The following is a 16,777-nucleotide window of genomic DNA, read 5'->3' on the forward strand; positions in this document are numbered from 1 at the left end:
CTCTTCACCACTCTGTGTGGGGAGTCACGGCCGGTCAAATGTCATTCTGCAAACATGCTTGTGTGTGCGTGCGTGTATCTGCGTGTGAGAATCTTATTGTGACCTCAAGCCAGTTGTGTTTTTTGCACATGTGATTTCACAAACAACCTGTTTTTGTGAAGTCTATAATGTTATTATCACATTTTAGTGTTTCTAAATGGTGTGTGTATTCTGAACTTTCCTCTCTTTCCTGCCATTTTTGGCACATGAAAACACCTTAACTTTTTAAAGGTGCAGTTAAATCTCAAATACTGAAAGGAGTCAACAAAGGCAAAGAAGCAGATAAACACCAGTGCAACCGAGGTACAAACTGTTCCAGTGAAGCGAGAGAAGCAAGTCATAAGATGAATCGTTTCGATGCTCCGAGGCGATGAGGCGTGGGGCAAACATCTCCCAGACGTCACAGCGCAACCAAATGCCCATGAGCAGACGGTTAGCAACTGCACTCGCACACACAGACAGACACACATTAAATGCCTGAAACACAGACTCATTCAATCACACACTTATAATCACTGTGTGTGTTCCAGGCTCGGCCCCTCAGTGAAGGTGCAGACCAAAATATGACCTGAGAGGGAAAACTCATGAGCCGTGCAAAAACACTGTCCGATGTGAAGCTCCCGCATGACGGGGGAGGAGTGTGTGCTCTTCTGCACTACACTGTATGAGAAAAGTGAAGAACAACACGGGGAATGCCAATAAAAGCAGCCACACACACACACACACACACATATTTTGATCGTTGTGGAGAAAGTGGGCACGTGGCTTTGGGTGGTAACTCTAAATCGGTTACATGATTCTTCCTTTCCCAGACAAAATACAACTCACAGGAGGTTGTGTCATGGCCGGCCAGGGCGGAGTGAGTCCAAGGCAAACATGTGCACCCTAATTGTTATGTGTGTGTTCACCCAACATGCACGTATGGAGGCGGGAGTCTTCACCCTGAAGCCACGATAACTACTTCATTAAAGTTCATCCGCTATTTCTAAAACAACCATATGTAGGCTCGGGGGGGGGGGAGTGATATCATAGGATAAGCCATGTGTGTCTGATTACCCATCACTCCCTGGGGTGTCTACACTGAACATCCCTTGTGAAAGCCCAACGCAGTAGTGATGTATGGTGACCAATGTTCAATCAATTTGTAAGGATGCGTCCTTTTTAAGTAATTCTGATTCCACTTACTTTCCCAATATGTACAGCAGCAAATTACACGTTACGACAGGCTGAATGTGGCGCCGGCCAGTAGTAAAGCATACGGTACGTTTCCTCACAGAAGCGAGACTCAGGATTTTAATGGTAAAATCAGAGATGAGGTGACTTCAGAAGTGGTTCATATCTGCTACTGTACTTGTGCCTGTGACATTCAGCCCATTCATTTATGCAGGGTGTGGTGCCCCCATATCCAGCGAAAAGGAAGGGTGTGGAGGTTTGAGTGGTGGATGGGAGTTCAACATAATTATCCAACTTTGATGCAGGAGAACAGAGACAGAATCTATCCCTAACGTGGACTATGCTGTTGTTGCCATGCACAGATACTGTAGTAAGCAGGGCATTGTTCGTAATTGACCACTATTGCATGGTATTGCCAAATGGCAACAATTACTTTGGTTAAATTTTACTAAATTGACAGTAATATAAATCCATGTTTTATAGTTTAGTTGTGAAAAGGGATCTTTTATTTTGAATGACAGACTTTTTCCATGAACACGTGTTATTAAGGTCACTATCTGAGGGCTCCCAAATATTTAAGCAAAATGTATTCAAGACAAACATTGAAAGACTATCTGGGATGAGTTCACTTTGAATTTCCATCATGAAACCAGTTTAGATGTGATGTGCTTTTTATGAAATGGTAAAATGCCTTTGTTGATGTATGGCCACAATATGCGAATAATGAAGTGCGACAGCATTGTGTCACCTGATCCGGTCAGAACAACACAGACCACTGGCCCTAGAAGCTAACGAGAAGGGGAGATTCCAAGATGCAGGAGCAGGTGCTCCGAGTGTGCCGTGCTCACAGAATCAGCAGCTAATCACACAGTGTGAAAACAGATCTAATGGGAACAGAATCAGCAGCCAGGCTGGATTCCCGGCTCAGAAACACCTCATCGTTCTTTTTTTAACACTTTGCAAGACACAGCAAGACACTTTGATAAGTTGCTCATTATCTTGTGAACATTGGATGTGTTTTTGTTAGAAACTGCACGAGTTGGCCAGAAAATTGGACAAGGCCAGTCCAACCTTTGAACAGTAAACAAAACGTTCTTCCTGTGGACACCCATACTTCAGAGGACAAATGAAACAATGATTTGTAGACTTTGTAACGTATCAAGTATACACCTGCTCTAATTGAGAAGAGTTTCAGCTGTTTTCAGGTGTATTTGCTGTAAATGAAGCACAGCTGTCACTTCACGCCAGCTGGAACGCCTCTATCCGCACACAATTAATACCCCTCCTACATCAAACAGGTGATCTGTCTGCAAGCGTCACAGAGGCGGACTAATCTGCTTCAGCTCAGTAATCTAAGCGAAAGAGATGGCTGGACCTGCGAAAACAAAAGTTGAAACTTACCATGGTGTCTACGTGTTTGAGAGGGAGGTCACCGCTCGGCGCCTGTTCAGAGAAAAGACAGAGAAAAGGAGAAAAAAAAACGGAAAGTAAGTTCAATAATGTGCCTGCAACACAACATTCCTCAAAAGCTCATATCGTGTAACGTCGCGTCATGTCACATCGTCTCCTCTCGTGCTACGTCCGAGTTACGCTGGGCGCCATTCTTTGCCCTAATGTGGCCTGGAGCAGAGCGGGGCTCCACCTTGAATGCGTGGGACCATCTATAATCCCTCAGTGCAAATATTTACACAAAGTGACAAGTCTGCTTCCATTAGCCAAGACCTGAGAGTCCATCCGTAGAACTCTCTTTTCCAACGCCATATACAGCTATGGACAGAGAGAGAGAGAGAGAGAGAGGCCAACAGGGACAGAACGGGAGAGAGAAATAGGGGACAGGGGGAGATAGAGGAAAGGAGAAAGACAGAGAAGAGAGAAATGAAAGACGGTGGGTAGATGTAGAGTCGGGGCCGGCTGGGTGTTGGTTATAGAGGGAGATGAGATGGAGGTGAAGAAAAGGGGTTCATGGCAGAGAGCAGAAGAAGAAAACCATCAGAGCGATCCATGATGTCATGAGCATGTGTGGGCTTGGCTCACCGCAGACTACCACACATGCACAGATGTTACTTAGCGTAACAGATTCGGTGCAAGCTGTATTAACAAAAAGTCATATCTATATGTGGCAGAGAGGACAGCAAATGACTAGAGACACTTTTCACTGCAGTAAAACTGAATATGTTGGGCGTGGTCTCTCCGACAAATGGCTGATCAGCGAGGATGCATGTCTGATCAGTTGTGACGTTCCTTGTCTCTGTAGATCGTCCTTGTATAGAGCAATAAGTGCAGTACATCATTGACTCCTGACCCTTTTGTTGTCATAGAGATTTTGAGTGATTGTCAAAAGATGGCCTCAACAGCTTCTTAATGTCGACCAAAAAACAGCACATGAGGTTGTAAAAAGTACTGAAATTTGGCATTTTGTGCTTGGTCAGATTCTAAGCTTTGTCTACTTTACTCTCTAATCTAAATCAGGGAAACTGTTTGAACAAAATTTGGATGAAATGTATTAAATTTAAAAAAAACTTAAGTTTTCAACAGGTTTATAATCTCCAAATGATAACCCCCATCGCACAGGCAAGTAAACAGACTGTCCTTATTCCAAATGAGCTGCATACATGTCCAAAGAATACTCCCGAACCTGAATTATGTCGGCATATCCCATATGTCTTAATCGGGGAAATACTTCATTCAAAATAAAGCCTAATCCCAACACGTACACGACCCGTATCAAATTCAGAATATTGTGATATTTGGTATAAAAAGTGGAAATATTAGTGTTCATGTCAACGTTGTCAGTGATAGGACACATCAGGCTTTTGGATACACAGACAACAACAAAAAAATGTAATATCACCAGACTTGTAATTGGGAAGGAAGCACCAAAAGTGGAGGCCTCCTTCTGGACAGTAAACACACAGAGAGCTGCACTGTGACACCAAGGATGCTCTGCTTCTGGAGAAAGCTTCAGTGGAATATAAACAGTAAAGGCAAAGGGTCAATTATAGTCTGGCTGTGCAGGCCCCAGAATATAGACTGAACGCACAGAGCAAACCACCAATCAGTAACAGAGAGACAGAGAGAGAGAGACGTGGGAATCATCCTAACCAGTGAAATACCAACTTACAACATTGTAAAACAACCACAGAATAAAGGGAATGGTGATTAAATTAATAATACAATGCCACGGAAACAACTTTGTGCTTAATGTCAGATCATGACCATCTGCTTTCTCTAGGCGGGTGTGTAACTGTGGTTTATTGTTGTACATTAGACAAGTGGAAGACAAAGTTGCTTTAAGGAACGAAGGGAAAGGAAACACCAGACCGACGTTTCTGAGCCTCTAAATGCAGACCGTGGATTCGCTCAGAGGTCGAAAATTTGCAGCCGCAGGCATTCTCACACAAATAGAGCCCATTGTGTGTACACCCAGAAAAACACACGGACACAAACAATTCTCACATTGATATATTCTAACATGTGCGTTTCCGCTTGTTACAATTGCAGCCAGATGGCCGGAGTGAGTGTGTGTGCTGCGTGTACATGTGTGGGTATCGTCGATGGGGCTTGCAACTAATTCAGAGAGCATGAGAAAGCCTGGGAAGCTGTGTATCAGCAAAATAGTCCACAGAAGAAGTGTCTGCCGTTTCTCTTTGCCCTCATCAAAGGAAACGTTTGAGGGGGAACTCTAGCGCTGAAGCAAGTAATTGTTTCAAAGACATTTCCTTTTTCAAAATCAATGCAATTCTTAGTAGCCATGCAAAATAAACCTCTGGCGAATCAATTAAAAGCCAGAACTGGATCTTGTCTGTTTTCATAGACCACTTCACAGCCTCAAATTATGAGGATTTGTGCTGTGTCATAATGACGTTCCGACTCAGGGACAAGAGTTTGATCCCCGGGGCCCAGAGCTGAGTTCAGAGTCAAGCGAATACATGCTGGTGACAAACAGCAAACTAGTCTCGTCAATGTTGAGAGGGGAACAAAGAGCCCTTGATGATTTTACGTTATCACACTATGGTACGACGTATGGACATGACCGAGATCGTTTTTTGTTGACGATGATGCCAGAATAAGCAGCAGGGTTTTGTCTACCATTATAAGACTTAGGCATTGTTCATTTGTGTTAAAAGAGTCAAAGAGTCTATTTCATTTATTGTTTTGGTTGTAAGATAAGATAAGATAAGATAGACTTTATTGTCCCGAAGGAAATTTGTCTTGGAAACACTGTATTTTTAAAATATATCAGTGGCACACAACGGTCTTAAAATGACAACAATATAACTTATTGCAAATATTTCTAAGACAACATATTGTGCAACAAAAGTAGTTATCGTCATAACAACAGCAAATGTTAGCCACACCACCGCAGGGCAGTAGGGTCCAGTAGGGTCTTACATTAAATCATTGTTCTGTAGCCAAGAGCTTTGCAACACGTGCAGGGAGACTGAAAACACAAAACCTGGCAATTCCAGTGCTCTAAATATCTATGGAGGCACTTATTTCTGCATCTTTGGATATTGATTATACAGTAATGAAATTTAAAGGGTGAAAAAACATCATTCCTTGCAGATACTCTGGCTTTCTGGCTCCTTGGCCCAGTCCCTAGCTTAGAGCCATGCCACCTCCTTAAGCCAAGTCAGATGAGCATCATATTGCATTTGTTCTCATGAGAGGAGCTAAATACAGGCTGTTGATCTCCCATGTGGTAGCAGAATAATAACAGACATAATAATAGCCGAGCAGTATGATAATATTGTGCTTGTAAGGAAGACAAGGGTCAGTATTTCCTGCTCTAAAGCTCAGAATGAATACATGTGGGAGGTGAAAGAGTTCTTATTGATCAAAACCAGTGATAAAAAAATCACTTCAACGGGTGCTTACATCTGCGTTCTGTCACAGTTTACTGACGACTATTTTGGACGACTGTCATTGTCCTACTGATTATAGATCAGCTGAAGGAACATTACGATAACACTGAATTCACCAAAGTAAAAGCTGAGATTTGGGGACGTGGAGACTTCGCTCCATTTCAATCACACAAAGCAAGAAACACGAGAAGTCCGACAATCAGGCAGGTTACGAACAACGTAGATTCAACGCAGATCATCTTTGCAGAAGATCTCTGCAATCTCTGCAACTGTTTGGATGTTGCACCGCTCACATTAGACCTCTTATCTGCCCCAAAGACACTTGTTTTGCTCATGTTGCTCATGTAAGCTGGTGAGCACAATGTTTTATTACCAAACAGAATGACAGCAAAACTTACAAAAATAAGATCCAAGTTGTGATAAACTGGAATTTACCTTGTATTACTCTTTCACACAGCACATACAGTCCCTTCAAGAATTCAATCCGCAGCTCATTCGCAGCTATAATCACATGCAATGCGTCTGAGTCTGCTTTGTTGCTCATGTTCACGTGCTGTGAAAACTGTCGCATTGAAAACTAACGGATGATGAGAGAGCTTCTTCAAAGCTTCGACGTGTCTGTCTCTAAGTACATCACAACAGAGTGTGACTTTTCACCCACAGCTCTTCATCTCTTCCAACGCTGTAGCGTAGCATGTGCCTTCTTTCACATGAGCACAGTGGCTCCTTTGACCAATTCACCAAATTATAGCCCCACACCTTTAGGAAGGCAGAGGTAGCTGGCGCGTTGGGAGTTCCCCCCCTGAGCGGCGGGGATAAAACGTAGCCCAAAGCAGGGCCTCTGGGGAAATGACCCAGGGCTAAATATACAGCTGTGCATCTTTAGAGCTCGAGAGACACAGCCCATTTAGCACGGCACGGCCCGGGCTCAGTGCGGACGGCGGAGCGGTTACAAATCACCGCTTTGGGTGCATGTGTGTGGGTTTGAGACGAGGGGAAGAGAAGGGGAGTATTTCTCTGTGAGTAGGGAGGCAGACGGCATCGATCGAGACTGTTGGAAGGACTGAGTGTTTACGTTCAGTCGGTGAGCTGAGCGGGCAATAACCGACGCGTGTGTGAAACTGAGAAGGATGAAAGTAAACCCTTCCATTATTATTCATAGCTTCGCTGTAGATGCACAGAATTGTGGGATAGTGTGTCTGTTGGGTGTGAGTGTCACGGAACACACACGGGATGCTCCACATTTTTTTTCCAGAGTACAACCTTGTGTGTCTATATGTCTGTGTGTGTGTGTGTGTGTGTGTGTGTGTGTGTGTGTGTGAGTCAGACCAAGGGTGTGCGCCCAAGTGCCACTCATCCTTTCCTCTCCCTCGCACCTACTACCTTCTACCCTGAACGGCCTCATGCAGTTTCAGGACAATTCTTTGGAAACTTAAAAACACACGCACGCACGCACACACACACACACACACACACACACACACACACCCCATCTGTACTGGCAGCAGAGCTGCTACGCACCAGCTCTACTCCTATGTTTACACTTTACACATGTTGGACAGTGGCCCACACAGAGCTAGCAGCGGCCTTAGACGGGCCTCGATGTACTTTATGCAGCATTCCTCACCGGTAATGACACGAAAGGTTGGAAAGCTAAATGTGCGAGCCATGCTGCACTAAATCACAGTCAAAGGGCCTAATTTGCAGAGAATGAAACGCATCCAAAAAATCAGGAAGAAAAAAAAAACTACATTTTGACCGTGTTTTCTTATGAAGGCTACTGATTCTAATCTGCCCTAATTAAAATTCCCAAAACAGTGCAGGCTGAGAAAATGAATAAAATCCCCCAAAAGTGTTTTTGTTCTTCTGAGGTGCCACTCAAAGTTATGATCAGTCTCAAATGAGTTTTCATTTGCAAATACATGCTGATCCTCTGTCTGAGGTTACAACAGTTCTGGTTACTTGAAACAAAAACAGAAATAGTGAATGAACTTTAAAGTACTACATCTCATTGTCATCGTGCCTAGTGATTGTGAGTTGCCCTTTTGTGTCAAACCCTGTCCATCACAGTGGACGACACAGACTGACATGTCCAACAGTGCCTCCTAGTGGGAATAAACACAAACTGCAGCCCTCGACACGAGTTGGCATAATGATGGTTCACCTGAAGCCTCAGTCCTTCACAGTAAAATTTATTTCGACATTGTAGCACACAGCTGATGGAAGCAGCAACCACTATGCCACTGAAGAAGCTGGAGGTCAATGTAAAGTACACCTAATGCTCATTGCTTCAGCAGAGCTTCCCGAGTTTCTATTTTTTTAGGAAAGTGGCTGAAAAGTGTGAATGTGTTTGTTTGCCTTCAAAGTAAAAGCGCAGCTGTTTGGCAAGACCCTTAAACAAATGTTTTCCCCTCTAGTGGCTGCCTAAAAAGGCAATCCTGCCTCACGAGAGGTGATGCAACCCCAGAGCCAATTTAAAAAATCCCCTAAATGTAATGTTGAAAAAGCGATGTTCAGAAATGACAGGTCGCCTGCAAAGAATGTAGTTTTCAGTGTAAATCCTCCAAACATTGGTTTTCTTCTCCCTCGTGCAAAAACATACACATATGCACAGTATTTACAACTACACACATCCCTCCACGAGTAACACCATCAGATAAAGGAAATCAATACCACCATATTCATAAGAAATGTTTCTGATATTGACATAACAACATACAAATCTCATCAAACTGTCTTCCACTATGCATTATGACAAAACCACAAATATGTAAAACAAAACAATTTGTTTTTGTGTGTTTAATCACAATTTCCTTTTAACTGCATTTTGTAAAAATCTCTATCACAATGTGGTCCTATTCATAACAACATGATACATTTTAAAAGTCATAGGACCAGCTCTACTACTTCATCATCCTCAATAACACACAAGCAAACGCAGGCACACACACACACACATACACACACGCACACACAGCTGTTCCTCTCTCATGCTCCGTGGTCCTTCATCTGCAGTGTTCACACAGCCATGTCCCAGAAATGTAAACATGGTGCTGAGGAAGGAGGGGCTGTGTGGGCCTGGTGCATCCAGGGTTCGGGTTGGAGTGTGTATGCTTGTTCCCGTTCCCACCCCCCATGAGGTAGAGTGTGGAAGGGAAGGGGGGCTTCTAAAATGCCAGGGATCCCTTAGGACTAGAGCAGAGTGGAGTGGACGGTCCTCGCTGTGGGAAAAACCCCTGAGCCGTCTGTGACCCTAAACCACCTCTGCCTTCTCTGTGTTTCTCAGCCCGCCTGATACGGACCTGACCGCTCACTCTGTTATGTAACCCAAAGCCTTCTGCAACATGTGAGAGAGGAGGGACTCTCTAAATGAATCTGCCAAGTATTTTTACTCCTTGTGTGTGTGTGTGTGTGTGTGTGGACAGGGTCTACTCAGTCACACCTACATGCACAGACACTTACCACACACTAATCACTTTTTCTTAACTCTGCATATGTCCCAATATGGTAATAACTCCGAAGCATCATGTAAATAACCCGGGGAAAAAAGTGAAAAAGGAATTGTGCAAGCCTTATCTAGACTACTGTACTTCATCACTGCAATATTGTTTTTTATTTCTTCGGCCTGGCTGAACTTCTCATGCCTGTGAAATCTGAGATGCTCTGTATATTATGCAATAATTCATTACTTACAACAATAGACGATATGTAATGTAGTTAATAACCCAAAGGACAAAATAGGTTGTATGTGTGCGTTACATTATCTTCTGATCTGTGGGTTAGGACCATGCATGTATAAAGAGAACTGGATATGGCCACATTGATTCCTGTGAAAGCTGCTCAGTGGCACAAGAGGCAAAAAAGTTTTACTTTCGAGATGTGATCTTCTGCATCCATGTGGCCCATAGAGGAAGCGCACTGGCGTTACGTTTAACCCCGCCTCCCAGCCCTCAGCCTCGGGCTCATTCACATTAACAGAGGAAGGAATTTTTTGGTTATAAGGATAATTATGAATAATAAGGACTATTCCAGTCTTCCTAAAGAGAAGTTGATACACCCTGATTTACAGACGTCTCTTTCCCAATGTAAAGAGCTATGGGAAAAATTACTTTTCATCACGTGACTGACCTGTAAGTTGTAATTCCACAGTTTAGCCACTATGTAAAAATTTGGTTGAAAGACCGTTGCTCTTCCTGCGGGCTTGGCTAAGATCCTGTCCTGGTTTGGGCACAACAACAAAGTAAAGCTCAGTTCATGCTTGCTGCAGCCGCCTGGCTGTTACAAGCATGCAGACCGGGCATGCATCTTTCTATCTATCTATCCACAGATCCATCCATCCATCTATCTTTTGCAGGTATTTAATAAGCCAAATAAGCCAAGACTTTGACGTGATGCTGGGCACAAGTTGAAAAGGAATCACTAACATTACTACAATTGGTCCTTTGGATGAGCTGACTATTTGTACTAAATATCTTGGTAAACTGTCTAATAGTTCTCAAGACATTTAACTCAAAATAACAAATGGCAACAACAGAACGTCAGTAGGATTCATCCTCTCCACTGTGAATAACCAGACATTTCAAACTGGACCAAAGTGGTCAACCGACATTGCCATTCCTAAAGCCATGCTGCTTACATGGCTGGAGATGTCTCACTGACTTTAAGGGAAGGTTGTTGTTGTGGCTAAAAGAAACCGACTGGTGGGAGTAAGTCTCACTGTACAGAAAACCACCTATGACATTGTGTCTGTACAAACATCATACTGCTCCGCCTTTGCCACTGAGAGACAACCGTCATAATTTGCAGCCACAAAAGGTCCTTGTCAGTAAAACATGGGTCATTTTAGAGATTTGAACAAACAACCAATGCTGTTGTTTTTCTGCTGAGGACAGTCTCTTTTAGTTGGACGGATGAGCGAGGTATTACTAAAGCGTGGGCGGCACTAAAACTGTGAAAAGTCTTCTTCCGAGTAAACAACATGGCTGTTTATTAGAACAAACATCTCAAACGACACAAGAATGCAAGGGTTGATGGGTATAAGGAGGGAGATGTTAAGCATTTCATAACCAGCAGTTACTAAAGTCTGGGGAGCCTGACATAACTAAGAAGGCTGAAGGTGACCACAGTCGGACCGATGTTTCTTCACACTGGACTTTTCTAACACTGGTGGGAACGCTGGAGAGGGTTAATTAAAGCCTAGCGTGCAGGGTAGTCCATTATGATAATAGGTCATAGTGAATAGGACTGGGATTATTCTGCTACTGCAACACCTAGGCAGTTTGACTTCATAAAACTGTAGGTTACAAGCCACTGTTTGCTTGTAATTCGGCAATGTAAACTGACAGGCTCGGTTATTTCAACCATATAAATCATGTCCACAAATTGCGTGTTTGGGAGTGAAATGAGTGAACTTCATTTGTATAAAATAGCAATTTCCAATTCACTTGCAACTACAGAAATAAAAAGAAAAAGAAAGTGTTGAGTTTGAAGATTCTTTGAAAAGGTTTTTTTTAGAAAAATGTGCAGTGCTTGCTCTGCTTCAGAAACCATTAACGAATTGCTTCCTTTTAGGTAATTGTCTAATAAAAGCTCTGCCAATTAACGGAGGAGTGAGGGCTGAGTGCATTTGGATCATTAATCGCTTCAAATAAGATGGGGGGAAAAATGCATCAAAGTGACTTTCTCACTTTGACCCAGCACTTAACTCATTCTATCTTTGGATGTGGATGCCTGCAGGGAAAGAAAATTGACCATGATGTCCAGTCTTTCGTAGAGCACCCTTAGGGCTTATGTAATACATACACTTGGTGATGCTGGATCATCACGTAGAACACATAAGAAACACTTACGCATGAGTTCAATATCAAACAGGTTTTTCATGGCCCGGTTTAGTACATTCCCAGGGAACTAGGATCGTACTGTATATCGTTACAGGACGCCTGGTTGGTGCTTGTATACACAGTGTAATACAGGGCACATCGGGGAAATATGTGTGCTTCTAAACACGGCGCTAATTGGACCACATCTAGACCATCTTTGCCCTGCAGTTAGTCATTACTCAGCAATGTCCTGGCCCTGTTCCCCCACTACACAAGACCTAAATATATATTTTTTAAAAAGAAGCTGGATGACGTAGGTGTGAGTGGTTTATGGTTTTCTGAGTGTGTGTGCATATCTTTGCTTGTGGAATGAATTCTTTATGTGTGTTTCTAGGGGGCATGTGTTCAGATGAGCAGTCCACGTCATCAGGTTCCTTGATATCTTTCTCCTTCTCCTTCTCCGTCAGGCTTTGTTGTTGTGCAAAAATAAAACCTATTCCTGTCAGAGCTGGCTCGACATGAGGGCACATCTGAGGAATGCTCCCCGCATGCTTTACAGCACGTTACGCACGTCCAACGGCATGGGTCTGATTGGGGGTAGTCACTTATGTCATCATCGCTGTTGGATGGGATCTTCCAACCGCACATCATCAATTACAATAAACGGGCTGCCAGTTGGCATCAAGTTCCCAACAGAGGGATGTTTCCAAATTCCCTCTGTAGACTCTGTAGTTAGTAACTAAGATACTATATTTAAAACAGCACTAAGAGGCCGCTAATTTCATAATTACACTAATTTTAATTGTACATGCTGGTGCAGTTAAAGGGCCAGTGTGTAGCATGTCAGGGGATCTTTCAGCAGAAATAGAAGATAATATTCATAACAAGAATTTGTTGCATTTTCCTTATGAGTCCTTCATATCTACATAGGGAGCAGGTCCTCTTCACGGAGTCCGCCACGTTACTACAGTAGCTCAGAGCAGACAAACAGCTGCAGTAAGAAACAGCTGCATGAAAATATTTGATTTTCGTTTGACTCAGAGTCGAATACAATTATCCGGTAATAAAGCCATATATTCTTTGTAGCTCGTCCCATCCGAGTGGAATGTCTAGATTCCAGTTTGGTTTTTTTCAAACATTTTTCCCCGACTAAGTTAATATATGACCGATGTTGCAATCAGTCTGCACCTGAGTGGGTCGGTAAATCACGTTGGTCTCAGGCTGTGTGCGGAGGAATTCACCAAACAAGGGGCTGAGGAGAGCTGACACACACCTCGGGCTGGACGGCTGCAGCTGGGAACGCTCGAAGGCATGCACGCTCGCACGTCCACACAAGAACACAAACAGCGTCATCCAAGCTCCTGTGATACAGAGCCTCCAGAGGGCTTACACACACTGTACGCACAGGTAGAATGACTTATTTATATTTGTAATATGTACTTTCATAGAACTTGGAACCCAGCACAGGAGGCCCGTACCCTAACTCACCTTCAGGTGGATAAAAGCAATGCATTCAGTCCACATCTATATTATTATATCTCATATTTGTGCAATGGCGATGCTGTCCATGCATTTCGGCTACCAGGCCACCAGACAGCATGACCATTGTTGGGCCTTGAAAGGCAGTTTTCTTATGTCTCCTCTCTCCTCGGCGGTAAAGGCAAAACAGCAAATGTTTTACACCTCATCTTATCAGCATTTATGAGAGCAATCAGCACCTTTAATGCAGCGTCAAAAGCCTCTGGGGAGACTCCTGTTGGCGAGCCAAGATCAAAGAGATAAAATGGAGGCAGATGCCCTGCGGCTTCTATTCACTCCATTGTATTCTATTAAAAACATATAATCTACTAGGAGGAACACATTGTATTCTTCATTGACTCAATGAAAAACTCACGAAGAAACATTGTCCTGTATACTGTCCGACTGCAGATCTAATGCAGTGTTGTGATTACTGCAGTCCCGTTTTATCGGTGCAAGTTGATTGACATGAGGACAAATGGTCTGAGCTATCAGCAGTGAAGTAGCAGCATTAATAACAGACTACAGGTTAAGTCAGTGAAGTGTAATGTCTATGTCATATGGAGGCCAACGCAGAGCAGAGCAGCCCTTTCAAAAAAATACCCAGAAAGCTCAGCCCAGGCGGCTGCACATCTAAAACAGATGTCTTCATGTAGAAAGCATCTAGTGTGAAAGCATCTGCAGAGGATAATAACATGTTCTTGCTTGATCACTGCAGATTTTATGAAAGAAAAACAAGACATTTCCAGAAATATTTTCTCTGTGAGCGTAGAAAAGTGCAGGGGATGTTTGCTTTGGTTTGTCAAGCACCCAAAACCATTTAAACACACAATATACGAGAAGGAGAGTGAGCTGGTAATCTCCAAGTCTCACACGGCTTCTAATGCCAATACCAAAAAAGGCAACGGAGCAAGCATGTCTTTTTATTGCCCTTGCAAAATCACTTTCATACTCAGACTCAAACACCAAAAAGACGTCATCGTGATATGGCGGATTCAAGGACACAGCTTTTTATTGAACTTTGTTGTCTGATTTTTCTTTTCATGCCACAGCACCTAATAGATCCAAAAATCCCTCGTTTTACAATTTTTGAAAAACGGGAAAAAAAAACAGCTGCAAAAGGTTGAGTAAATTCTCATACATTTACATCGCCCAAGATCACAGGTTTGTCTCAGGGGCCCTCCAGATAATGGTTCATTACGTGCAACGGTAACTACCTTGTTAGTGTAGCTGATAGAGGCTGTTAGTTTCCGACCCTGTTTGCAATAATTCCGCACCAGGAAGGAGCCAATAATGCCTGCTGAGCACGTACAGCATGGAAGCAATTACTAAAACTAAAAAAAAAAAGTGTTACTTACCAGCTCATAGTTTGTTGCAGGAACACAAGATGAAGACACCTAAGAAAAAAATAGAAATGGTTAGTCATATTGTTGCTTATATGCAGTTATTTTTTACATGATATTATAAACAGCCACGGACTTGAAACATTCCTGGTTTGCATTTAGGTTCGGCTTTATGAACAACACGATTCAGCCCAACATGCCGCCAATGTCGTATTCCAAAGCTACTGTATGTAGACGCAGATGCAAACCATAAAGGAGGGACAGGCTTCATTAGACTTAAAGCTGCACCGATCAATATTTTTAATATTAATAAAAATGACTATGTCAAATGTGAAAGGGTTCACATCACCCTCATTACCAGCAGCAGCAGACAGATGTTCCCAGTGAGAAAACCCAGTAACCAGAATAAATCTTGACATTGCAAACCACGGGATACGTCGAAATTGGACATTTCTGAACCCCAAAAAACGGTTCATTAACGTGTTTCATATCAGCCACTTATCAAGCTGACAGAAACGCACAATGCCATGTGGTTAGCGTTGTGAAATGATTAGTTAGGTTAAGGCAACAAAGCTACTTGAAAAAAGAACATGGTTTGTGTTAAAATAATATGTAACAATGTAGTTACCCTAAATAAATATGAACTGCCCTGAGCGGACTTTAAGTCATGTTACGAAAGCAAGCATACAGTCAACATTTACTTTCACATAGGACACTAATAGCGGCCGCCTAGGTAGAAGTCCTTTGTCTGTATGACCTATCCACCACACCTCTCACCCTCTCTTACAGGAATTACTTGTTATTATACCACAGAACTTTCAATTATATATATGATATAACTTTATAAAAGTGTTGTGTTTACGGTAGCTTGCTTTGCTGCCTCCCAGTGGCAAAAAATTAATGCAGTTTAAAAAAAGGCTGTTTATGACGTTCTCAGTGCGCTGTATGCAGCATTTCTATTTAAAAGTACAGTGTTTGAAATTGGGACTGGTCAAGCATTAACACGACAATAACAGCTACAGGACTCAGCAAAGGAGAAGGTGTTGATAGCGTTATGTAAATGCAATCAAAACTTGATAGAAAAGCTTAATTGTTCATCTCTCTAAGCTGAACTCTGATCTTACACACTCCACGATATTGTTGACCGCAATGAAGTATCAGCAGAAGTGAGCCAGTGGCGGGGTTGCTCCAAAAGAACTCATGATCTGTCAAGTGCCCGGGCTAATCCGATTACTGTCCGACAGTTTCCATGGTCTTTCTTTGAGCAAGAGCATGAGGACAGAGGCTGATAAACAGGAAGAATATAATGATGGCCTCTAACAGAAGATTCAAATGAAGTGCTTCCAGAATAAGATGACCCTTTGATGAGGATAAACACAAACAGGATGTCATCACTGATTTCCTTTCCTTCCTGTGTATGTCTGTATTCTGCCCCTTTGCACCCCTTATACCATCATTCTTCTGACACTGCACACGGGGGAGAATCCCTACTTACTTAATTTTCCCCAGTTAGCCATGTACCAACACCATCTATTCTGCAGATGGCTGACAAACAATAGCACAGGGCCAGCTTTATGATTCCAGCAGGCTTTTGACTTGTTTGTGTCCTTCATCCTTCTTTTATTACTATCAGAGAACTCTGTCTGTTCCAGCTTTGAAAGATTATGCCACGGGGTTATCACAACCGTCGACCCCTAAAAGCACCCTTCGTCTTTGCTCCTTCTCTACCACCCCCCTTATCCAAGACTAATTGTGTCATTGTATGAAGACAAGCCTTCTGCTCGGTTTGGGGTCTGCTTTTCGTTTCTGTTGAAGGAAGCATATTCTGCGTTTGCCCGCAAAAACTATTTTGACCCTTAACGCATCTTAACGTTTTTAAACTTTCTAAAATGCTGTGTGCAGCATGTTATTGGGCTGAAATTGGACCAAGAGTTACACACATGCTGATTGTATCACAGCTCAGTTCAGATAGTAGATTTTTGGATTCAAACATTACCCTGAGATGCAATGATACCAAACC

General features: G+C 42.9%; 1 protein-coding gene across 11 annotated transcripts in view; it reads right to left on the reverse strand.

The window, feature by feature from the left end:
• Window positions 1-16,777, reverse strand: part of tns1b (tensin 1b) — a 162,390-nt gene that overhangs the window by 56,277 nt on the left and 89,336 nt on the right. For all 11 annotated transcript variants that reach the window (XM_031875000.1, XM_031875006.1, XM_031875003.1 and 8 more), the window contains 2 exons: window positions 14,773-14,811; window positions 2,614-2,655 (listed from right to left, as the gene is read on the reverse strand). In XM_031875000.1, coding sequence (XP_031730860.1) covers window positions 2,614-2,655; window positions 14,773-14,811 — 81 coding nt within the window. The remainder of the gene's footprint in view (window positions 1-2,613; window positions 2,656-14,772; window positions 14,812-16,777) is intronic.

Source organism: Anarrhichthys ocellatus, unplaced genomic scaffold, assembly GCF_004355925.1.
Source record: "Anarrhichthys ocellatus isolate YVR2014 unplaced genomic scaffold, GSC_Weel_1.0 scaffold86, whole genome shotgun sequence".
Taxonomy (NCBI): Eukaryota; Metazoa; Chordata; class Actinopteri; order Perciformes; family Anarhichadidae; genus Anarrhichthys; species Anarrhichthys ocellatus.